The 25,880-nt window shown below is 38.4% G+C and overlaps 3 protein-coding genes across 3 annotated transcripts; 1 reads left to right on the top strand and 2 right to left on the bottom strand.

The window, feature by feature from the left end:
* The first annotated feature begins 2,570 nt into the window (after nt 1-2,570).
* slc25a37 (solute carrier family 25 member 37) lies at nt 2,571-10,170 on the top strand. The gene is made up of 4 exons (XM_062418273.1): nt 2,571-2,797; nt 6,253-6,481; nt 6,780-6,836; nt 7,155-10,170. The coding sequence occupies exons 1-4, from the start codon at nt 2,639-2,641 to the stop codon at nt 7,682-7,684; spliced, it is 975 nt and encodes a 324-aa protein (XP_062274257.1). The 5' UTR covers nt 2,571-2,638; the 3' UTR covers nt 7,685-10,170.
* Nucleotides 10,171-17,466: 7,296 nt separating this feature from the next.
* Nucleotides 17,467-18,357, bottom strand: nkx3-1 (NK3 homeobox 1). The gene is made up of 2 exons (XM_062418166.1): nt 18,165-18,357; nt 17,467-17,861 (listed from the first exon to the last, which is right to left on the bottom strand). Exons 1-2 carry the CDS (start codon nt 18,355-18,357, stop codon nt 17,467-17,469), a joined length of 588 nt encoding a protein of 195 aa, XP_062274150.1.
* A 5,509-nt stretch (nt 18,358-23,866) lies between these two features.
* Nucleotides 23,867-25,650, bottom strand: nkx2.7 (NK2 transcription factor related 7). The gene is made up of 2 exons (XM_062418187.1): nt 25,416-25,650; nt 23,867-24,417 (listed from the first exon to the last, which is right to left on the bottom strand). The coding sequence occupies exons 1-2, from the start codon at nt 25,648-25,650 to the stop codon at nt 23,867-23,869; spliced, it is 786 nt and encodes a 261-aa protein (XP_062274171.1).
* Between the last annotated feature and the right edge of the window lie 230 nt (nt 25,651-25,880).

Here is a 25,880-nt window from a genome sequence, read left to right as displayed (position 1 = left end):
ACAGCTGTGCAGAAGCATTGTGACAGATGTTTTGTTAGACCAACACCTGTCCTGGTTTTCACTTGCTGATTTCACTTGAAGACTGGTGCAGATATGAAAAATATGCAATAAATAGTGATCAACTGATTATTGATGACTATATCCTCCAGTGAAGGCATATCAAGTAGAAACAGCCACCCCATGTGCTCTGTGTGAGGGCAGTGTTAATACTTGATGTGTTCTACATGTGGGACACAACAGACCATCCTGTGTGGTCTCTCCACTAGGTGGTATTAGTAGGCTTCATTCATTGAATTGATTGTCCATTCTACAACAATATTGTGTTTAATTTACCCTGGATCCAAAGATATATGCATTATAAACATGTTCACCTCTCCTTTTAATAGAAAAAAATTGGTGGTTACAACTGAAATAATTGCTTGTTGGGGCACAACTTTCACTAAATAAATGATATTTCACAGCCAAATGGTAGAACATGAGCCTTGTACATAACAGTAAAGGACAGCCTTTTAATGATTATACCTTTTACTTTGTTTGGTTAAGTGGTGTTCATAGACATATACAGTGTTACAGTATACATAGTTTCCTCACTGAACATGTGAATACAAGCTGTAACTACACCGCTCAAACAACTGGCTCTTCAAGCTCTTATATGCTGAGTCACTGACATATCAGGCTGCTTCGCTGACACACCTACGGCGATACTGCAGTGTGCTCGGCTTATGTTTCAGTCAATGGTGAGTGACACAGGATAGTTGATAGATCAATTCCCAGTCATTTGCCTGTGAAGACAATTAATGCTGTCTTTGTTACACTGATTATGTTATTCTATGTTACAACCCAACTCAAGGGGAATTTATGGTGTATGTGCAGGATCTTGGTAAATATCTAGTCAGATGATACCCTGAACACAAAATGACTCCCAAATGGATCTCAAGGTGAAATTTTAAACATCTGGCCTGCAACAAGAGACAAGTTGATACTGCCAAAACCATTTTATGAATTATTAAGAATAAGAGATGTAATGAAAAAAATGTGGAGTCATTCATTCAGCCTAATTAAGATGATTAGTCTGTTGGAGGCTCTTAGGACTAATTTAATTAAGTAAGTAATTAATTTGAACCTGTATGAGGGTGGTATCTATTGTATTGCACATACAGGGGCTTAAACTGAAGCATGGATGTGATGCACCTCTTTGTTAAGAGATAAACTTAAAGCGTAAAACTTTTTTCTTTATGTTGTTTAAGGGTCTGATACAATGAAAAAACAAAAGTAAGATTTTAAATTAAAAAATGTAAACATTAAAACCTTATAATATACCACAATGTGGTTTCACCAAGCTCTTTTGATCTGTGCTTCTTCAGTGCCTTGGTAAAATAAGTATTTCAGATTAACTGTCCTGCTAATTAATTATAGCTCTTCACTCCAAAACAGGTGCCACCAAAAACCAAAGTCTAAGCACCTGTCACTGGAATATTTTATGACTACTACAACAGAAGAAGCTACAACAAACATGCAAATTAACACTTTGTCTATAAAAAGTGTGTCTAGACAAAGAAATGAGTAATAAAACTATAATTTAGATGTAATCATTCTGTCCTATGTGTGTGTATGTTTCAGGAGATACACTATAAAAAAAACTGGTGGAAAACAACTCTTTAAAACAAAACAACACATTTACGCAGCCACTAAGTAGAACTATTTAGTGATTTTAGTCTGAGTTTGAGTAGTTATTTTCATAATTACTTGAAATTATCTATTGTCAATAATTACTTTGCAAATTTTGAATAGATTTCACCCACAAAACATATGACCAGTTAATAAATTATCTTGTGTAGTGTTAAAATTGACTCCGCCTGCACCAGCTACAACATTTGATAAAAGCTCACATGTTCATTGAACTGTACTGTAATACAATATATTATTATGACTCTGTGGAAGGGGACTCTTCTGCATTAAGAGCACTAATGTTTTATGCACTTATACTTATACTTAAAACTACTCATCTACTAAAAATATAAGATTGCTGTTTCAGAAACACAAAGTAAAGTAATTATATAAATACACACATTCTTTAATCTTATATCAAATAAATAAATGATCTGAACCACTGTGTAAAATCATATTGAACGTGCAGGAACTACAAAGTTGGGGATATGACCTTTTATGACAGTGAAAAGCTGCATGATCACTCCCTGTATTTTCTACAGTATCAAAGAACAGATGGTGCCAGATAAAGAGACCAAGCCCATTTATCTGTTTAGGCAGGACTGTGAGATTACACTTTTGTCAAACCCATTCAAAAAAGTCTCAAAAGATACAGAGATGCACAAAACTATAACAAGCAGCAGGACTCCGAAGTGTCAGAAGGAATCCACCACGGAAACTTCTCATTGGCTGCCTCAAACCAAGAACCTCCCCTTTCTTGGAGTATCTGGGATGTGATTGGCTCATATTTTTGTAATGAGGCACGTACGTCACACGGGTGCTGGGACTCCCAGTAAAGTGTAGTGGTGATGTTGAGGTTATCCATGCCGCCGACGCCTCTCCTCAGTGTTATCTTGCGCAAGTACACCGGCCTGGGAGAGCTCACCCCGCATGGAGTTTGAGCTCGGACCGTGCGGTGGCAACCCTGGAGATGTCGGAGATCCAGAGCACAGACAGTGAGCCTGTCAGCGGGGACGGCGGAGACTACGAGAGCTTGCCACCTCATGTCTCAGTGATGACCCACATGACAGCAGGAGCCGTGGCTGGCATACTGGAGCACACGGTGATGTACCCGGTGGACTCTGTCAAGGTAAACCAGACAGATGGCAGCTCAGTACTCAGTCTCACTTGTATTTGCCACTAAGGCTCATTCACTAACTAGCTTACAGTTTAAGTGCTAACTCCACAGACGACCTGGCTACCGCCTGCTAACAAACGTTAGCTGTAAAATGTTGAAGCTGCCTATCATTAGTTAGCTTCGGTGTTAGCTCATTTAACAGCACGGCGGTCTGCTTCCTTAAAGTACACTGATAAACTACTTAAACAGGCTTAGCGTACATTACATTGGAAGTAGAAACACGGTTAGCTTAACTAAGCAGTGGGTACTGTAACTTCTTATCGTTTCCGTCTTGATGTAAGTTGACTATAAACTTTGCTAATACTGTAGCTCGCTGAACGGACCAGTGTAACCTTAATTGACCAAAGTCATTAGTAAGGGTAGTGCAAAGTTATGAGCATGATAGCCATGAGCTCATTTCGCTGTGTGCCTAAATATGTTTTCCCTGAGTTTTTTTGTATAAAGTGACAGAATATGAGTAAAACTTACCTTATTGCCCATTATTGAAGTGGGGTAGTTAAGTGAAGGTCAAGTACCTGTCACATTGCTTGAAATGTCTACTTATCAACACTTGATTTATGTAAAAAAGAAAAAGAAAAGAAAAGGCAAATAATAAAGTTACTGATTCTTTATAGTGTTGTCAAACGTTACTGTGTAGTTGCAAAGTGTGTCTGTGTCCACACATAAGATTTATTAATAATGCAACAATATGATGAACTGGGATCTTAGTTTGGTTGTCTGTTTGCTGGAGAGAAACCACAAGTGCAATATATTTATATTATAGAAAACGTCTTTATATGACAGGACATATGTTTAGATATGCAACTCTGTCCTTAAATCTACCAATTATCATATTGATTAATCACTGAAAAAAAATGCCCCCAGGTGACATCTTTAAATAGTTTTTTAGGCTGACCAAAAATATATAAATAATTTTCACTTCATAACTTACAAGACTTAAACGACTAACTTAACAAATGGGTTTTATGCCACCTGATCATTAGACAATCCATTATAGCACTACAACTGTTATGTGGTGGTTAGTAAAGGGAAGAAACTAAAGTGTATATAATGTAAAACCATTATTGTCCAATTTCAGTCACATTCACAGTAATAAGAAATATCAGACTTTTTGAATAGAATTGCCCTGGAACTGCAACAAAGCACATTTTCAGCTGGATTTGTGTTGCTCAGATAATGTAGCGGCAGTCCCAGGGGTGCACAGATGATGATACATTTCAATCATCTGTCATCACATGAGTTCACTCTAATGAGTAACATATTAAAGTTACATTTGAAATCACAGTTCTCTAGCTAAAATTTTATTTCGGCTTGTGTTAAGCGTGTTAAATATTGGCATGTGTCTGCAAAGCAAATTGCTAACTGTAACTTCAATTGGTGAACTTTGCCCCTGCAATCCTCTCTCTTCTGCTCAGCTTTTGTTTTCCAACAATGTAGTGTTGTTTCACTAAATTGGCTTGCTGCACAATCCTAACAATAATCATGATGTGGCACAGACATCTTTGAGTAACATACTGAAACTAAAATGTCCGTATATCCTCTTTACTACAGTGTGATGCTGTGGACATCTTGCCAAATTAAACCAATGGGCCTTTATTACACAAGCCACTGTTACTGTTTCCTCATGAGGTTTTTTTCAAAGTTTTCACAAGCACCACAGAGCTGTAGATGAGGTGCTCCTTCAGTCTGATCAGAGTGTCTGGTTCCCCAGAATCGGTTTTGAAATTTTAGGGTATTTAAAGTGAAAAAGGAGTTGAAAAGAAGTTCCTCCTTTTTTAAAATTACATTTACTTTTTACAAATGGAGTTTTTAGTGCAGCTAAAATATCACAGACAGACTCCACTGCAATTACTTGCAGTAAGAAAAATAATTGTTTGTTAAATTGTACAGTTAGTGAACCATTTAACCACAAGTCTTTGTTTGATGAAGGAATTAATTGGTGTGTCTCGTCAGCTTCAGATCAGATAAGCAGAATATGTTTGTCTTAACGAGGCTTGGTGTGTTTTTTTTTTTTTAGAATTTCAAAGTTAATTGAATTGTGGTAACGGTCCACTGAAGATGTAGAACGAGACAGCAGGAGCTATGCTAATAGTAGGAGGGGGATCTTATCGGTGTTGTGCACATTTGAAATCAGCCTCATGCAGTAAAGGGTGTGTGTCTGCATTTGCTCTTCTGTGGTACTGATTAGTGAACCGCCAAAGGGACAGAACCGCCTACGCTGAAACACCACAAAAGATAGGATACAGTGTATTGTAGGAGATGGGAATATTTCTTATTACAGTCTTCTTAAATGGTTTTATTATCAATCAGTGTTTCTCAGCCTATTACAATATGAGTACTGTTTTGAAGATAAGCCAGTGGACAACCTGATGATCATCTGATTTGCATGCTTGTGCTTTAGTCAGTCCTGAAACTGCTGTACTTTGTTTTTCAACTCTTTCTTTTAGTCTTATGTTCAGTCGGCAGCTAATATAAATCTTTCACATCAAATATATTACCACTTTTTAAATGTAGCCCAAATTGATTTTTTAAGGGCTTATACAGATATCAATATTTGAGAATTACCTGATAATGATAGCCAACTTTTAGTTACCTAACCTTTGTTATAACTTGACCATTTGTTCATTTCCATTAATTTATTTTATTTTGTTTGTATGTTCTGGCCTTAGGTTACTGGAGAAATGTCGTTGTCATGTCTTAAGTATATGAGATCTTTTATCATCAGGCATTTGGAAAGTTGGAAAAAGAGCACAGTCTACAGTTGGATATGTGGGTTTCTTTGTCCTCGGCATAATTCACTCTTCAGACTACCTATAGATCAAACTGATTGTTGAAAAGTTTAATCAATATCAATATAAAATCACACTTTTGCTTGTCTTCAACAAAACAATGTGGTTTGTGAAACATCAATCAGACACAGAAACTTAGCTGTGCCAGCAGGTTTTGTGTGCCCCAAGTTCCCAAATATGTATCAAACGGAAATGTAATTGATACTTAATTGTTAACATGAAGGAAGGAAACACATGGGAACATGCTGAGGAAGATAGACTTGGCCTATCTCCTGGGCCAGCTCCAGATCTCCTCGCAAATAAAAACATGCTTTGTGCTGTCCGGATAACTTGGCATGGTAGAGTAAAACAAAGCGCTGCCTCCCCCACCAGCCTTGGGAGAGACACACATCACTCAGACTGGACCTTGCTGCTGCCAAGAGCACTTACTGTCAGAACAATGTGTCAGCATTACAGAGAACAATACATCAAGAAATCATGTTTTGGCCCACACCAGGTGTCCACTTTAAGCCACTCACAGTCACGCATTCATGCCGAGCAGTGACCTTTTATCAAATCTACCCCAAGTGGAGTAAATTGTAAGAAATGGTCTTCATATATGCCTTTTTATTTTTCCAGACAAGGATGCAGAGTCTGCAACCGGACCCGAATGCTCAGTACAAAGGCGTGTATGAGGCTTTGAAAAGGATTATCAAGACTGAAGGGTTCTTCAGACCACTGAGGGGCCTCAACATCACTGTGATCGGGGCTGCTCCCGCTCATGCGCTCTACTTTGCCTGCTATGAACGGGTCAAACGCTCCCTAAGTGACGTCATTCAGAATGGAGGCAACAGCCATCTAGCCAATGGTACGAGTTTTCCCGTCTCAACCACAAATCATGTGATTGTTGTACTAACCGCTTTCACAGTAGACGAGGAAGTGCAGCCTGGAGGAGTGTAGTTAGAATAAGCCATGCTAATGCCATATCCTGTTTACAATGGCTAGAATAAAGCCATATCCCAAACATGAATAATCCAAACATACTATCTGGGATTTGTCGGTACAAATTAGAGTTTTCTTGCATCTAAACACCATGTAATGACTGGTGTATAAAACAAATGTTAATTTACCCAACCTCAGTCTTATGTTTGTATTTGTATTTACAGGTATGGCAGGTAGTGTGGCCACTGTTCTTCATGATGCAGTCATGAACCCAGCTGAAGGTAAGAAAATATTTTATTTTTTATTTATGGCCTATATTGCACCAAGCACCTCTTTTTCTTTAATGGAAAGAGAACACATAGCAGTATATTAATTATGCTCTTGGACTGTACTGGCCAGTGGTGTAATAATGAATAATTATTACACCATTTTCTTTAAAGTACTTTTTTTTTTTAAAGTACATTGTTGAGGACAACTAATCATTTAATGGTCTTTAAAAGTGTTGTCTTGCCATATTAAGACATTTTCTTAACATGCAATATATAAAATATATGTAATAAAACATACTAACACTCTTTCTGTTTTCACACATGGCTCAGTGGTGAAGCAGAGGATGCAAATGTATAATTCGCCATATCGAGGATTTTTGGACTGTGTTCGGACAGTGACGCATACTGAGGGCTTCGGGGCTTTCTACCGCAGCTACAGCACACAGCTGACCATGAACATCCCCTTCCAGGCTGTTCACTTCATCACATACGAGCTGATGCAGGAACAGCTAAACCCCCACAGACATTACCACCCTGGCAGCCACATATTGTCAGGAGCAGCAGCAGGGGCTGTTTCTGCAGCCGTGACCACTCCACTTGATGTTTGTAAAACGCTGCTTAACACACAGGAAAACGTTGCACTCAACTCCGTGAACATCAGCGGCCATTTATCAGGAATGGCTAATGCCTTCAGGACAGTGTACCGGCTCGGCGGCTTCGGAGCCTTCTTCAAAGGGATCCAAGCTCGGGTTATATACCAGATGCCCTCCACTGCCATTGCCTGGTCAGTGTATGAGTTCTTCAAGTACTTCCTGACCAAGCAGCAGATGGAACAAGAGGCAAGACACAGCTCCCTGTAATGGAAAGTGCCGGCGCAAACCTTACCTGATGAAAGAAGGCTCACTGTGTGCTGTTTGAGGAAATAACATCTGTCATTATCTCAAAGGGAAGTCACCATGGTGGAGGTGCAGAAGAGAACGGCGCTCATTATTGTTCACTTAAGGAAATCTCTGGTTTTTAAGTTAGGACGATGTTACACAACCAGGATATGCAACAGAAATAACTATTCATAAAGGACAGATACACGTAGAAGAGCTGACTAGTTGTCTTTTTTCCTCCTGCACCCAACAAACACATCAACCACAACTTTCTTTTCTACATGTGGTGACCTTATGATTAAATTGTCTTGAACGATGTTTATAGTAATATTGGAACTTTTTATTTATTTTGGTTAGCTTTCTGAGGCTTGTATTTTACGGATGCGGAAGAAACACAATGCTGTTTGCTTGTTTTATTTCACTGTGTATTTATAAAGAACTATTACGACACATTCCTTATTTTCACTCCATGAACAGTTGCACCTTCCAAGTGCCTCATAAATATTAATGGCTGCTTCACCTTTGTCTCCTTTGCTCTGTGACTTTTAAGAAAGCAAGCCCTTATTTTCATATTTCAGTTTTGTTTGGTCCAAGTTGCTTATGCTTCTGTAATGGGATTAAATGTCACAGTTGGTCCTTATTTTATAATCGGTCAAATTTGTTAAAGCTATGCATATAAAAGAGGATGGTGATATGTTAAATTTTCAGTTATTATCCCTGTCAATTCCTCAAAATGCCAGTTTGCAGCAATTGTGTTTTTTGTTTGTTTTTTCGTTACTATTTTTCTGCTTTAAGTGCAAAACACCATGTTTTCTCTCTTGTCTCTTTTAGTGTTAAGGTGTTTAGGCCGTTACGGTCCAGTTATTTGCCTTGTTGAAGTGCAGCACTACAACGCCGTTGAATCACGCACAATACTCATTTAAGAACCCTTACCTGTCACAGAAAGAAGGCAGCTTCTTTATATCTGTTCACACAAACATGAATACGTATTTTGTGGGTGACCATTTTTTGAGAAACTTGGGTTGGTGGCCTTGTCTCAACCTTTACATACATTTGTGCCGGTGTGATGTTCAGGTTTTGAGTGACGTGCTTTAGTTACAATATGTGTGTCATATTGACCTTGAACCTAAAGGTTGAAGATTGTATATAAAATATTTTCAGAGTATAAGATTTGCTGATGCAGTCAGTGCAGACTATTTGTGATCTATCATATTTGTTAGTATTGTTTTGAAGCTGTCTTTGTTACCATGAGACTGTGAGTATAAAACCTGAGAAAGTCAGCTGGTGAGCAGGAATAGCTATTTCTTTTTTTCCCCCACTCATCCTGTTGTACTTGCACATTTCCTGTGTGCTCTCTGCTCTTTCCAGCTCTTTTGACTGTTTTCCACTCGGTAGTCAAGACATTCCTTCAGATATTGATGTAATCCAGTAGGCAGACACATTTATTTGTTTTTAATTACAGAGTTTTTCTTCCTCTGGTGAAGTTCAGAGAGTTCGTCGGATTCCATTGGTCTCACAAACCCTTAAGCAGCAGATTCGTTATTCTTGTAAAGTAGGGTAATTGTTAATATACCAAAGACATGTATTGTATTCTTCTATGCATCTTACTTTGAACCTGTAATTATGATACTATGTGTGTGCCTGCCTGCTGTGAATTGTCATCTTTTTTCCCCCTTAAAAGTTCCATACAGAGTAGCGTTACATTTTCTAATGATTTGAGCACTTAAGCATCTTTCATTTAGCTTGTTTGCTGTCTATGTTTGGACTGTGTTGAAAGCTTGTCTGCCTCAGCGTTGTTTAAAAGGTGAAACATCCTGCAAAACTTCTCATTGACTACTAAAATACTTGAGCAAAGGCAGATAAGGTGGAAGTTTGATGTCATTACAAGTTTTCAATATATTTGGAAATGTTGAAGATTACATTTTGATCTAATTTTTATTGTCTTTTTAGACTATATAAAAAATGATATAAGCTGTAGTCACATATGCAATATAGCTTTCACATGAATGGATGGAAGTTGTTGTCTGCTTGAATATAATAGTTCAGCTTAATCAGCATGGATTCACACAAGTTAGCTAATCATATTGTAAGAAAAGTAAAATGAAGCCAGTAAAACTTGATTTTTCTCTGCATTGTACTTGCAACCCTCTCTTTGAGGTGTTGATTCATAATTTCCAAACCATGTTATGTCCAAGTACATTTTTATCATGTAGTAGTGTTATGATACTGCTCATTTTCTAATACATGCTTACATTTTAAAGGAGATAGCAGTGATAACTGATATTCTATATGCTGATGTAAATATTTTTGATGCTATGTACGCACAAATGATTGAGATTGGAGTTTGGATGATTTTCACTGAGTGCCATCTTCAGACGAGGAGTGCTTGGTAGTCACACGATGCAAATATGAAATAATTGTGATGCTGCTACAGTAATGTAACACTGGAGCTGAAATAAACATGCAAGTGAGAAAAGTTGTGTTTTGTTTCTGAACTAAATCAGTATTTGCTGACCTCAGCCAGAACCTTTCAAGAAGTTGGGGAAGATGTTTACTTGGGTTGACTCTGAGCAAACAACAATACCATTTGGTTAAAGGAATATATTTTCCATGATTAGTGTCCACATAACAAACAGTTGCAGCAGGATCATAAAAAACACCACAGCTGCTAGTGTGGCTAAAAGGGAATAAGAGTGGATTTGGTGAACGAGCTCCAGGCAAATATTCGTGCCAAATATTTTCATGATGATTGCTGGAAGTAAAAGGTCCTGTCTGGTCCTGCACATTGTGGATGAGGCTAATGATCATACACAGTCTATTACAGTATATATACAGTAAATAGTGTATTTATTTATATCGTCGGTGGGAAGGTACTTTTTTTTTTTAATGCTGTGAGCACCACAACCCAAATACCACTCACATCCATTGTGTTGATGTGGAAACAGAAGTCCGAGCTAATGACTTAAAACAACCTGCATGTTTGAACACTAGTAGTGGTGTTATGAAAAAAATATGTTTATTAATTTAGGTGAACTGACCCTTTAATAAAAGTACATATTTAGCTGTTGTTGTAGTGCCACTAGAGGGCAGTATAGCATCATTTAAAGACTGTCGACATAGCCAAAAAGAAAGTCCTCAGAGGCAGGTATGAATGGGAAAAACTGATACGATGATGATGTCAGCACTATGGTCTCTGGTTTTCTTTTTGCCACCTACACAGGTTTCCAGCTTTGGACTGTCCTTGAAGTGCCACCCCCAGGTCTTGAACTCAGATTTGAGATTTTGGAGGTAATCACTCGGCCAGCAGTAGTAATTCAGTGGAAAAAATCATTTAAAAATATTCTCTGCACATCAGTCTGAAGTTAATGTTGATTTTGTAGGATATTCCTAATCTTTAAATTGTGCTACTAGTGTAGCAGGTCCTTTGCTTCATAATAAACATCTTAATGTTAAATGAATTTAATGGGGAAAAAACACTGAATTAATGAATTATTTTACCTGGGTTCATCTCAAGTGTCCCTTATACACTGTACCTGTATCCAAGACAAAATCACAGAAACCACAAACCTCCCCTCAAAAGTTATCACAGAGCTGAATCAACTCTCACTGTTTGATTACAGCAGGAATTGTTGTAACTTTCCCCAAAAAAGAAAGAAAAAAAACATCCCTGTGATCAAGTTCCCAGTTTTTCTTTTATTCTACATGGACATAACAATGTTTCAACCACAAATGGTCCTCCACAGGTAAAGATGAGGGTGTGAACACATCTGCATGTGATGACACGTCGCCCATCATCATCTGTAAATTGGAAAACTGATAATATATATTTGAGGAAAATACAACTAATCATTTAACTACTAGGTATTAAACTAACTCCAACTTACAATGTGAATAGTACATGAACACAGAGCTATATTAGATGCATACATAATTACACAGTAAAGAAATAATAGATATACACTAGAAAGGGTTGTAATGATAATATAATTAATTCTACTGTTTACATGCAGGTAAATACAATATGCCCAGTTGTATGTTGAGCAATGACAGAAAAGCAAGACTCATCTGATGTTTTTTATTGAGATGCATACAGTGCAGGGCTTTATTCAGAACCAACATGCCTCAGGACACGTACACTTGTGCTGTAACGTTGTTGTCCCTGCATGTGTTTAGATTTCGCCCTTGTCCGTGAGCGAGTTGTTTATCTGAAGTGTATGAACGCCCCCCTCAGCCCATGTCCTCTGTCCTTGTCAAGCTTTTCTCTAATCACCCTAATCTGCAGTAAACTGTCTCACTACTTTATGTCTTTATCCCAAAGATAAGAGCAATCATAACTGGCTCTTCCCTCTCTGTCTGCAGCCCCCCCTTTCTTTACCTTTCTTTCACTCTCTTTCTCACACACACAGGTTTACTTAAGTCACTTTTGGGGCATTAACATAGACTTGCATTCTGTTCCTGAGACTTAGCCTAACCATAACCATAACCACTACTTGTGTAACGCTAACCATGACTTAACCCTAACCTTAACCCTAACACACACACACACACACACACACACACACACACACACACACACACACACACACACACACACACACACACACACACACACACACAAACACACACACACACACACACACACACACACACACACACACAGAACACACACACACACACACACACACAAACACACACTGTTGGCCACACAATCAATGCTAACCATCGAATGAGTTGAATGCAGCAGTGTATCTGCTGATGATAGAAGAGAGGCAGCTGCTCTCCTGGTACCGTAACATGAGGGATCCAGTTACACTATCCGAGGAAGTTTATGAGTGTTCCCATGTGAAAAGATCAGGGCTGTTTTAAAACTCCTTATCAACTCCAACAAATTTGTCAAGCAGTCACGGCATATTTGAACACCGACAAAGGCTGTCTTTGTGGTCGGGTTTGGTTTTTCTCCTCATCTGTTAAGAAGATCTGCTTGTTTTTCAAAGCATCATTGGCCACCTTGAAGAGCACCACGGCGGCTCCATGACACACTGTTCAATCAGATTCCTGAAAGTAAAGAAAATGAAGATAAACTCTCGAGAATAGAGACTTAACTCTGAGCATATCTTGGAATTTACTTTATTTCCATATCCCAGATATTCATATAGCCATGTGCTAAAGGGACAAGTCCATGAGTCAAATAGCCTACAGAAGAGGAGAAAATGTGGCAGTTATGTTACAAACTCCTCCTTTTCATCGTCAACTTGCCAAATCCAGTTAATCCAGGTGGTGCAGGGAGAGATTTAGAGGTGCTCCCCAAGCCTGTAGAACAGACACAGACAAGAGGATGTGTTTTTAGTCTTCTGTGTTTTTGTGAATCAATGTACCATGTCTTTGAGCCCTGAGGAAGTGCAGGTATTACAATGGCAAGTGTAATAATAATAGCTCCTCTAACCTTCAGCTCTTCAACAAGCTCCTTTATCTGATGAACGTGTCTGTATGAGGCCCGGCAGCTGAGAGACACCGAGAGATACTGTCAGATTTTCAATGCCGTCAAAACAGATGTTATCTGCCCCTCTTCATGTCTAATTACCTGTTTACTCCAAGCGCTTTGAATGAATGGTGCAACCGCTGGCATGGTATTGTTGATAAAAACTCACTTTAGTTTAAGGAAATCATCAAGATTTACATTTGAGTTCATGTTTTTAGCTTATACATTGGAAGATATGTTTGCAGTATGTATGTACAACTTTCTGTTTATTGTACAAGGTGTATTTAGTGTTTGAACTTCACACTTTTTGCTGTAAACAGTAGTTTTAAAAGTGCTAAGAACATCTTTTGTAACTAACATGCTTTTTGAAAAAGGTAATTAAACACCTACAAAAAAAGACCCCTAGAAACATGAAGGTAGAGGAATAATGTAAGACTGTGAGGACAAACTATTTTTCTTATAATGGAATTTACAAAAATCAGATTATGATAATCCTGGGACACTTGTTGCCCAAGTACAAGACAAATCTCTGATGAGGGCAGCGACTTCACAAAGTCAGACAGGTTACTGGCGTGAGAGCTCTCAAGTCTACCTCCCTATCGATGCCATCACTCCTCTGCTCACACTTTGCTTATGTTACTACAGACTTGACCTTCTTAACTATGTAAAGCCATAAATCCTGCATGCCATCTTATCAGCACTGTAAAGGGAGACGTTGCGCTGCTCCAGCCTAACATGCCAACTTGCATATAGCTATATGAACAATTGGAAGGGCCACAGTATTGGTATTTAGCTTTCATTTAAATACTGGAAAGTTGAGAAAAGATTTTTGTTTTACTCTACTGAATGTTCTGAGGTATAATCTTTAATTTATCTTAGAGGTTTAAAATGTTTTGTCTTCTCAGATGCAAAACTAAAATCTATTTAGAGTGGTTTATTGTACATTTTTTATTCTTCAAAAATATGCATATGCCACAATGTTCTTTTGGATTTTCAAGAGATCCAAATACACTTTGCAACAAGATGTTATGTCTCGTCAAATTTGTTAATGTCTTGTCTTGTGTCATGTGTTGGTCCTTTATGTTTTCATTTAGTCAAGTCACTCATGTCCCGTCCTGTCATGCACTTCCTGTTTTATTTTGTACTCACCTTTTCCCTCTTGTTTCAGATCCTTACTTCCTCCCTTTGTGTGCCTTCCCTCCGCTGTGATTGTCAACCCCGCCCCTGATTGGTTCCACCTGTGTCCCCTTACCTCATGTTCAAATAGTCCTTGTCTCCCTTGTCTTGTGTCAGTTCGTTTTGTCTTGTCAGCGTCACCGTCATGCAGCCCGAGAAGCCTTGTTTCATTCTGTCCTCCGAGTGAGCGTTTTTTGTTCCCCTTTATCATCCTCCTTGAGAGCGTTTTTTGTTTAATAAATTCCCTTCGAGTTAAGCGTTTGAGTCCTCCTTCCTGTCTGAGGTCGTTACACAAGACATACAGCTACATATGTAAATCTGGAATCATGCATAATTTATATGTGTCTTCCCTGCTGAATATGCTCAGATTGTATTGTATGTCAGTCTTGCAAAGAAAAAAAGTGTCCATTTTTTAAAAAAATATTCGGATTCTGGAGGTGGCAACACTTTGACTTTGTGATAGGGTTCAACACTTGCACTGCACTGTCCTGTGGTTGACATACAGAATACAAGTAGTAGCTAACTGACAAAAGTCCTCCATGAAGAATACACACATACAAGAGCAGATTATAAGGGTAGCAGGTGCATTCTGGGTCAAAAAAAGTCGGTAGCAACAGTGTACAGATAAATCTGAAGGCCTTTAACTTTAAGTCAGAGCAGTGAGATGTGATGTTTGCTATGGATCAGATGTCAGCTGACACAGCACAATGTGGCTTATCATTAAGTATCCTGCCAGACCTCATTCATGATTTCACTTCTTATTGTTGCTTAACAGCACATTTCATTTAACTTCAAAATCCAGACCATGTAGGCTATGTAGATAAAGATATACCAAATCACTGGTTGTGAGGCAATCAATGTTTAGAGTTTCACATAGAGTGATCAATAGGCCTAGTATTTAGAAAATTAATTTTACTTGAAGAATTGAAGAATATCACTCCTGTTAGGAGATTCACATAATTATGGTTAGTGTGCAGTCAAACCTAATTAGATTGTAAGGTTCAACTTCATGATAAAGGAGGACATGAACGCATCTGCTGAGGGCGTCGTGCACGCAAGAGGCCGTGTGATCATGAAAGGAGATGACCCTCTGCATTCAAGACATGGATCATATCAATACATTCAGAGATGATAAACCGCATTCCACCTCTACGTGTGTGATACCTGTGGAAAGGCACAGTGCTGGCACACACCTGCATGAGGTTAACAAACAATCTTTAAGCTAAAGGTAAAGTGTCTTATCTCTGAAAGTAGCCCATCTTACATTCAGAATTGAGGGGGAAAACTGTATTTCTTTACATATATATCTAGTTTAAATTAATCTCTTTTCTCCATGAACTGTTTGTATTTAATCACATTAGCCATACGTATAAGTGAAGTTATTGTTTGAATGATACAATGTTTGGGATGAGGTTTTAGTGTATAACTTGCAGTATATTCAAAGGGTCAGATTAAAATATACAACCATATACACGGTCGCCCATAAAGTTGGAATAATTTTGTTTTCAGACACATTCCTCTTTTTATTTTCTATTTATACACATCAGTAAGCACCTTTGACCAGGTGCAATGAGATTGATCAATACAATTTTGAGAATATATACACTTTATCTATCAAGAATAAATCACATTTTCACAATCATTTCATGGAAAGAGATAAAAAAATATTTTATTCCAACTTTATGGGCGACCGTGTAATTGAAATGAAATAATATGGCAAAATGTTTCTTATGGGATTTTCTGTTTTACAATGGAACCTATTAGTAGTTATCTCAAAGTCTGCAGTATAGTTGTAATAAACTGTAACTTTTGTTTACATGTTTATTTTTTTTGTAATATTCATAAATTTAGTGTTATCTTTACTGAAAGCCAATCCAGAGCTCTGAGACTCTTACTACAGGGTCAGATGGCATTTCCATTTCTTATTCTAAACAATCTTCTCACCTTTGTACACATTGTATGTCCTACAGTAAAAATCTGTCAACAAACAGGTTTTGTTACGACAATAATCACTGTCACACACTCGGGTTCCCTGCTTCATGCCACAGTTGCACAAGTGAAACCGTCATCTTGTAATCGTACTAACACAACATGCCTGTTCTGGCTTTGAGTTGAAATAAAATGTACTGTAACCCACTCTTTCAAACTTACTGTCCAGATAAATCAAATGGCTGTTCTCATGTGTTATACTGCTTACTTGTTGTGTACTTCACATTTTAATTTAAAATCCCTCAAACTGTCCCGGATGATAAATTGCAGTTTAGTTTTACATAGTGGCTTTCCGCATGATGTCACCTGAAGGAATCTGAAGAGCAGTTTATCTCTGTGTAATCAGGTTTGGGGCTCTTTAAGGAATCAAGTCTCATTCTTCAGCCCTCATTTACAATATCACGCTGATCTCAGTCACGCTTATCCTCTCATGTAGTTTTACTGTATTATCAGAGTTTAACTCAACACAGTTAGTTTAAATGTTTCCAGCATGAGAGCGGTGTTCTTTCTTGTATTTTAAACAACTGTCTGCTTCCCAATTTAATACAACTAATTGTACATAGGTTGTATATTCAACTAACTAACTAACTAACTAACTAACTAACTAACTAACTAACTAACTAACTTAACAGAGAGTTTTCGCACAGTCTTTGCATTTTGCTGTCATAAAGCTTTCATAGCAAACAGACTCATATTAAAATACATGCTAAAGAGGTGGAACTCAACTTGTGCTATAGCTAAGATATTGCCCAAAACTGTATTTTCTGCATATATTGCAACACACAACTTCAAAGAAAAGTAAAATATATCAACATTAATTTAATAATGAAACAATCAGCAATGCCACAACTGAGATCAGTTCAAGTGGTTCATTGTGCAAACCCATTTCTTGTCCATTACAATATCTGAATGATTTTGTATGAGATCATTTTTCTCAAAACATGAAAAAATACAGGATGATGTTATGACAAAAACAATCAAATGGGCATACAGGTAGCTGGATTCAGGATCAATGTAAAAAAACAGCAACAAAGAATCAAGTATGATAGTGAACACACCTAAATATCAGGGATACTAAAAATAGTTTTATGATAATAAATCATAGCTCCATACATCATATTCACCATAACGTTGGCCCCCAGGGGCCACCGTAGTCCCACAGGTAGGGTCGGTATTGATACGCTTTGTAGGTGATCAATGATGATCGGACTAAATCGTCTCTCAGACCTAGTCCCTCTGCTTTGTACACATCCTTACAGAACTCTGGTGTTTGCTGCTTTCTTTTTGTTTTATACCTCCGGTTCTGAAACCAGATTTTCACCTGGGTCTCAGTCAGTCTTAAAGTGCTGGCCAGATGAGCCCTCTCTGGGGCTGACAGGTACTTCTGGTGGTTAAATTTCTTTTCCAGTTCAAGCACTTGGATGTGTGTGAATGCTGCCCTGGAGCGCTTCTGTTTCCCTGAGGACGTAAAACCGCTGGAATCTGAAGTGCTGGGACAGGATGTGTCCAATGACTCTGAAGAAGAAGAACAAATAATTGGGTCATTGAAAGGGAAAATAAGTTTGTAGCAGTCACAGTTTATAAAAAGTTTTATGATCATCATGAAGAAAACAACCACCAGCATAAACAAAATGTATTCTCAACACTCTTTAAGTGTCTTAAATCATATTGTTACAGCTTCTCATGATACAAACCTTCAAAAATCATTATTTTTTTCTGCGCATCAAATATGCAGAGTTTGGTTGAGTTTTCTCACAACTGAAAGCCCTGCACCATTTACTGAAAGACATACAGTATGTATACACTGCAGAAGCTCACCTGTCTGTACTCCAAATGCTGACTCCAGTGGGGAGAGTTGCTTAGACAACTTTTCTGATTCCTCTTCCCACCCTGAAAATCTTTCCTTGTTCTGCAAGCAGCATTTTCCATTAAATCTTGCGCTGTCCTTAACAGAGAGGATGTCCTCTATGAGGAAGGAAGTCCGAGGTTTGACCGTATCAGACATTTCCATTCAGTAATCCACAGATTGGAGGCCTCTCAGTGCTGCAGGCTGGCTGAGGTGGTTGCAGCAGTGTGTTTCCTCACACATACACACAGTCTGAATTTATACAAGTGCAGGGGCGGGTTTACCCAGACTGCACTGACAAGTGGAGGAGGCGGGACCAGCAGCTAAGTTACTTTCTTTTGTTCACCTTCATAGGTCTTCATGGAAATTCTTGACATCATGACATGTCTTGTAAAAAATAAGTTTTAATAATATTATACTTTTTAATATTTCTTCTAAATCCTTCTATGCAAATACCACTTTTGTAAAATACACAATTTTATATGCTTTTTAATTGTGTATGCTTCTGCACTACGATTATGGCCCCTTTTTAAACAGACTTTACACACTCAGTTGCTGGATTATTTAGGTACGTATCTAGTTAAAACACTCTAAAACTACTGCCCTGCCTTTACTAAGCTTACAATGTTAAGTTATTGTGATACTGTATCACAGAGCTGTTTATTCAACTTTATGGTTATTTAGGAGGCTGCAGTTTGTCATGCTGTATTGTGTTATACTGACAGACACAATATTAAAAAACACTCAGTATAATAAGATCAACATCACCACAAACTACAAACAAACTGAAAGCTGAGTGATTGATGCTATAAATTCTGTATATAGTAGTTTAAAATCCCATATTTTGTTATGTATATGATGCATATTTAGGCTGAATAAACTTTAAGATATATGCAAAACATGAGGTAGTAAACTAGTGTAAGACCTTCAGATTGAAAGTATGGTCATTGTACTTGTAACATCATTATTTTCTTTTCACATGTACAAGAAACACTAAAAGCAGACTTCACACCAGATAAAAATACTGAATTGTAGAGTGGACAGTCTCACTCATATTGTATATCACCATAGTTAGTTGGACTCACTCGGTTGTCTGCGCCTGCAAGGGGAGGCTGCTGTGTCTGCCCATTAGGAGGGGGGTCAGAGTGGGTGGTCATACCTACTGCAGCACTAATGAGTTTGACACATTTAGGCCGGCTCCCGAGCGGACACAGTCATTGTTCGGAGGCTGTTTATTTGTTGTTCTCTGTGGTTCAGCCTGACCTTTCTCCCTGCAGAATGAGACATTTATTAGCAGTATATGTATCCCTCTGGGAGTTCCTGCTTCATTTGGAAATGCGTGAATGTGGGGATGATAAACATGGTCCTCTCTGTGCCCCCTGCCCCTCCTGACTTCTCCACATCACCAATTGTCTGATAAGTTGGTCTAATGCACACTCTACAGGCTTAAAACCACTAGAATCATGATACAAATAAGAACTTACAACCTTAAAACCATTTGCACCACTGCCATATTATAAGAAGTGTAATCTGCACTGCTGAGAAAACCGCATTAAATACAAAAATGTCTGTCTAATTTATAAGATTATACATATTTTAGCTCCTCCTCAGCTCCTCTGTCTGGTTTCATCAACTTCAAATCTACCACAAGCAGAACTACTAGAGGTGCAGCTAAGGGGAGATGCACAATCTCACTCAGAAAAACTGCATTAAGCCAGACCATCTTTTTCCCTCCGTGCCTGTATCATCTGTTTTAACTGTATTGTGTATGTATGTAGTAGTATGTTTTTATCTATTGTGCATATTTTATTAGTTATATTATTCTGAGATACCTAACAACATCAGGTAAAGGGACTGCTGATGAAAGCTCAGGTGCTGCATGTAAAACGTTATGAAAGCAATCCGTTTTTAACCTACTTAACAGGCTCTTCTTAAACATTAGCTGTTGTCTTGACAACATAGTATTAAGATGATCTGTTTGATATGTTTCATCTTGAATTCTTTGTCTGCGACCGTCTGTCTGCCAGAGTATGTTGAACTGTAAGCACAGAAAGCCTTTATCCCTCAGTCTAGACACAGTTTTACATTGTTGGTGACTCAAGCCCCCATGTGTATTTTTGGATCACACAGTACTGGACGGAATACAATGTGAAAGTAGGGATTATGCTGAAAAAAACACATTTTAGAAATTTTCTGATTATGCTTAAAAAAAAATAATGTCTTTGATCACTTCAGTATCTCTTCAAATATATATCTCACACACTCACCTTGTGCTGTCTTCAAACACAGCTGGTTCTGCATCAAAAATACTAGACTGAAAGAAAACACAAAGACTCTCAGTCAAGTGACAAAAGCAGCAGTGAGAGTGAGAGTGTGCAGGGTGGGGCTATCATTCTTTAAAATGTCTTTATTGAGGATCTAAACCAGAAGATGGTGTCATCCTCTGCCCTTATTCAGAGACAATCTACGTGATTGCTCATAGTTTTGAAAACAATGACATTTCCTCTCTATGTAATGCATCATTGCAAAGATGTTTAGCTGCATAGTTGTACATCAGACGTGACATAGTCGAACCTCTGACCTTTTAGCCCGCGAAGGCATTTGTCTTCCACAGCAGGTAATATGGTGGTGACGATGTTTTCTTTGAGACACTACGACTTGTTCTGCCATCAATCTTCTGTTGTTTTCCTGCTATTTTCTTTGTCTGAGACCACATTGTAACAGTATAAGTGACAGACTTTTATCTGTTTAGCATCAGTTTTGTGTTTTACTGTATCCTGCACCTGGGCTATTGCACAGAGCCTTTTTCTCTATGTGTTGTTTGATGTAATGCACATTAGCAGATTGAATTGCTTCATTTGAGGTTTGCACAATTAACCTACATTAACACAAAATAATGCAGATGGTCAGAACAAATTCAACAGGTTAGCAGATGAACTTAACTTAATTTAACTAATAAGCAATCAACTTAACTAATTGTTGAATTGTAAATTGTGAATGTAAACAAAGAGAGCTTTTTCAGGTCCCTTAGGTGCTTTAGAGAACAATATTTTTAAAGGATTAACTGCACAGTTTAACAAATGACACTTAGCTCTCTTTAACTAAAATGCTGTCTTAGTTTTGTTAATCTTGACTTTTGGTATTTTATATTAGAATAAGATGAGCTTATTTGTGTGCAGTCATGTGGATGTGAAGGACTGGTTTACATTATTGATGTGGGAGTCTTCCACTAGAGGGAGCTTTAAAGCCACAGAGGAAACAGGAGAACAGCTATAAACTGCAGGGGCAACCTCACAATGAGCTATTATACCAAAGATTAGAGAGCGAGATTACGCTGTGTTTCTTTGATAGTATAGTCCATAACCACAAAATCAACCTTTTCTGAAGCTGATCTATTATCAGCATCTCAGCGTCGATCATAAACACCAGATTGTCAGATTGGTATTAAAAGGATGTTTTCACATAGCCAAAGATGAGACAGCTACCTCTCTAAAACTGACGTTATGCTGTCAACAGTATGAGTTAAGCCTTTTTTTTTAGTAAACCATAATGGCTCTTTCACTGATGGCCAGACTCACGTCATGCTTTATTTAAACTGACCCTCATGAAATGTGAATCACAGCATTGTGTACTGTAATCAAACATCTTTACCCCCCCCACCCCACCCCACCCCCTCTCTCGCTCTCTCTCTCTCACACACACACACACACACACACACACACACACACACACACACACACACACACACACACACACACACACACACACACACACACACACACACACATACCTGCAATCTGTTGTGTCACAACTCTCAAGCGACTTGTGTACAGAACAGCATTTTGCCAAATGTTCTAATTTTGTCAAAAGATAGTCTGTTCAATAAAACACAACCTCTGCGCATCAGCTACATTTGTCCACTGAGAAAATATCCAGATTTGGCGATGTTTAAAACAAGTCCAATACAAATTTGAAATATTTTTTTTACCATATATGCCTATTTTCCAGACTTTGGTTGATTAAGAGAGAGAGAAAATCAATTAATATTCCACATTTTTGGGAGATGACTGAATTAACTTGTAACTTTGCTTATTTGGCCGATATAAATGTATATTGTATATTTATATAAGACATTTAGTCAGTATTTCTTCTTCTTCTACTCTCTCTCTCTCTCTCTCTCTCTCTCTCTCTCTCTCTCTCTCTCTCTCTCTCTCTCTCTCTCTCTCTCTCTATCTCTCACACACACACACACACACACACACACACACACACACACACACACACACACACACACACACACACACACACACACACACACACACAGGTATTATCTGATCGTCTGAAGTGTCTCTGGTCTCCTCTCTGTCTACAGCTTCGTCCTTATCTGAGCAGAGATGCTCCTTCAGCTCCTCTCTCCTCCTCCCAGAGGGGCTTCTCCTCATCAGGGGGCCCTCAGCAGAGTGTCTACGTGCATTAACGGCGACACATTTAGTTTCACTTTTTGCTCAATTTCTATTTGAAGATGGAGCAGCCGCACCACAGAATCTGTGGCCTGAAATATTGAAATATATCCATAATGAAATAACTTAATCTGAGGGACTTTTTAAATCTTCTTTACGGTTTGATGTGTTTTAAATACTACCACCACATCGCATTGTGTAAGCTCTCGTGTAATGATATAATATATATCATTTGAAGGGTGCTGCTATAAGTTTAATAACTAATCAACAGTATGGGATAAGTTATAATGAGAAACACTTTGAGCGCTGCAGGTGAATTCAGTCCTATCTGTCTCATCGATGAGTGACAGGTCTGACTGGAACTGTTTCCCGTTTGATTGAAAGTTTTAAAAAAGTTAAAGAGCCACTCTGTCTGCGGGTTTGTTTACCAAGCAAAGCTCCGGGACAGGACAAGCTCTCCAGCCTTATCAGCGGATTTGTGAATGGGACAATGATGAGCTTAATTTGATAGAGCAGCCCTGTCAGCTCAGATGTCACTTCACCCATTAGCCTTCTGATGGCTCCCATTGATAAACTGGACAATTCCACCAGCAATCACCACAGGATTTCTAATTATCAGGCTGTTTTGATATGGATGAGAGGAAAATTACAAATTACAACTGGAAATGATGTGTCGACATAACTTGAGATAACTACAATTACATTTTTAGCTTATTAAAAAGTATTGATTACTTTTTAGAAAAGTAGGGATCAACTTTAAAATATTTGGTTAAAAAATGGATCGGAGCCTGACTTAAGTGACAAGAACTAAAAAAAAAAGTACATAAAAACAATATTGTTTAAGTCAAGAAAACAAACATTTCCAGAACAATTAATTTCCGCATAAGGAAGCAATTTCTGTTGCATATAAAAGTAGTTTGTAGGAGATTAGTTGGCATATATAACTTATAAAAACAGACTTTATATCACGCCCCTTTTGCAACCAGTTTTACTTTTTCATGTGTTGCTACTTAAACGACATATAATCGAAAATATCAACAAAAAGAAAATGATTACACCCTTCATGACTGCGTGCCTAACCAATCAGCCAACATTTATTGTGCCTCTGACTTAAAAAAGACGACAATATTTCCAACACAAAATATACAATACAAATTACACTCTGACATATTTGATTATCTTCGTCTATATGGAGCCCAGTTTTATCACTTTTATCACCAGCCTCTTACACCCTGTAATGAAGCCTGGAAGTGTCCGTGGCTGAAGGCCCCCTCTGTGTTACCAGTTAAATCAGCCAGGTGGTTATTAGACAGATGTGCGGCTGAAGGTGACACATTGTGATAACTGCAGCTATACACACTGCTGTTTCCATATTCAAACACGGGGTTATAATGTCCAAAAGTCACATTATAAGGAGCTGAATGGGAACCTGCGCCGCACAGCTTTCCGTCCCGGACCAGCACCGGCACCGCCACCCTCCTTGGTGCAGGTGGATAACCTGCCAGCTCTAGAGACTTGTCCTGTCTTTGGCGCTTGCATTTGTACCTCCTGTTCTGAAACCAGATTTTGACCTGCGTGGAGGTAAGTTTGAGGATGTGGGCTAGTTGCTCTCTCTCCGGGCCGGACAGGTAACGCTGCTGCCTGAAGCGCCTCTCCAGCTCCGAGACCTGGGACTGAGAGAAGAGGACTCGGGGCTTCCTGCGCAGCCTGGGCCCGCGTTTTGACTTTCTGTCGCAGTCAGGAGAACTGTCAAGACCGCTCATCTCTAAAAAGAAAAAAAGTGCAAAAAGACAAAAAAAAAGAGCAAAGAAAAGAAATAGGTTAAATAATATTTAAATGAATGTTACGCAATTACAAAATATGTTGCCAAAATTGTAAATAAAAATAACGCACACAAATTGCAGCCCTACGCTTTAAGTGTTCACATTTTAAATATTGCCGACGCAGTGGGATGATATCATTCGTATATATGCAAGCATTTACTAAGTAACATCTGTAATGTTATGTGGTTAGATCATGCAGACATTGAGAGATAAAATGTCCAACTTTTTAGTCAAGACATTTGATGCTTTTGGCGAAAGGCTCCTTACACTTTACTGTCCAAACAGGCCCCTCAGGTCTGCTAGTCTGGGTCTTTTAACTAGTCCAGAGTCCAGGTTAAAAACAAATGTTGGTTGGTGTTTATGTGTGTGTAGGCTATATGCATTTGTTTAAGTGTATATTCCATTAATCACGGCTTGCTATTGTCTTTAATGTTGTCTATGTTGCCTGTGTAATTTTTCCCACACTTTGTGCTTACTGCTTGAAACGTGCTCAATAAATAAAGTTACTATTATTTTATTTTTTTAAATGACCACATTTCCACTACCTTAATCACTGACATGAATACTTGTTACTTTACAACAGTTAAACTTTAATCATGTAATTGATGTAACCTCTATAAAAAAGCAAATTTCACTCTTTTTACTTTAAACTTTGTGCGCTTGATTGCCTACATTTGACTGTAATCACTGAGACCTATAGCTTTTCTATTGATAGGGGTTTATTAATAAATAAATTCTCGTTAATGGTATTTGTTTGTGTTTTTAAATAAAAGACATTTAAAGGTAAACAAAACATTTTCAGGTGATGGTGAGCTGTGTTTCTTCCCTGCTATTAGAGACGAAGGCCCCATTCCGGCTGTAGGCCTAAACCTAAATAACCATACACCAGCTGCGTGTATAAACTGGGACTGATTTGATTTTGATGTATGTATTTTCTCACCGTTTTCGTTTATCTCCTCTTCTGCAGCAGAGTTGGGAATATCAACCTTCTCCTGCATCCCAGCGACCTCTGCCTTGCAATCATACAAGTCCCTGGTCCGGGGCGTATCATGCATATGTGGATGATGCATCGGAACAACTTGCTCAGTCACCAAGAATTCATTTCCAAAGGCATGGTGCTGTTTCAAAATATCCTTGACTGAAAAAGGCGTCGTGGTCGATGAGCTGGTATGCATCCCCACTTTCTTATTGGATGTAAATTATTTTTGATCCGTTTTTACGCACTGCGCTGGAGCTGCTGCAGGACGTTTCCCTCAGCAGACTGATGAGTGAGGGCCCGTGAAGATTTAAATCATTCAAGGGTCCAGTTAAATAGCAAGGCAGAGATATGTGTCACCTCTCTCCAAAACAATGGCCAACACCCAGCCTGCGCGCACAGCTCTCCTCTTCTTCTCACTTTACGCAG

Source organism: Scomber scombrus, chromosome 4 (genome assembly GCF_963691925.1).
Source record: "Scomber scombrus chromosome 4, fScoSco1.1, whole genome shotgun sequence".
NCBI lineage: Eukaryota > Metazoa > Chordata > Actinopteri > Scombriformes > Scombridae > Scomber > Scomber scombrus.
Note: the sequence above shows the minus strand (reverse complement) of the source record. Positions and strands in the feature narration are given on the sequence as shown.

Excerpts from the sequence above, each read along its gene's own strand:
- nkx2.7 (XM_062418187.1), bottom strand. The coding sequence starts at position 25,650 with ATGCATACCAGCTCATCGACCACGACGCCTTTTTCAGTCAAGGATATT. Across the intron at positions 24,418-25,415 it reads AGAGGAGATAAACGAAAACG|AGATGAGCGGTCTTGACAGT; the intron begins GTGAGAAAATAC and ends TTTTCTTTTTAG.
- nkx3-1 (XM_062418166.1), bottom strand. The coding sequence starts at position 18,357 with ATGGAAATGTCTGATACGGTCAAACCTCGGACTTCCTTCCTCATAGAG. Across the intron at positions 17,862-18,164 it reads AGCATTTGGAGTACAGACAG|AGTCATTGGACACATCCTGT; the intron begins GTGAGCTTCTGC and ends CTTCTTCTTCAG.
- slc25a37 (XM_062418273.1), top strand. The coding sequence starts at position 2,639 with ATGTCGGAGATCCAGAGCACAGACAGTGAGCCTGTCAGCGGGGACGGC. Across the intron at positions 2,798-6,252 it reads ACCCGGTGGACTCTGTCAAG|ACAAGGATGCAGAGTCTGCA; the intron begins GTAAACCAGACA and ends TTATTTTTCCAG. Across the intron at positions 6,482-6,779 it reads CAACAGCCATCTAGCCAATG|GTATGGCAGGTAGTGTGGCC; the intron begins GTACGAGTTTTC and ends TTGTATTTACAG.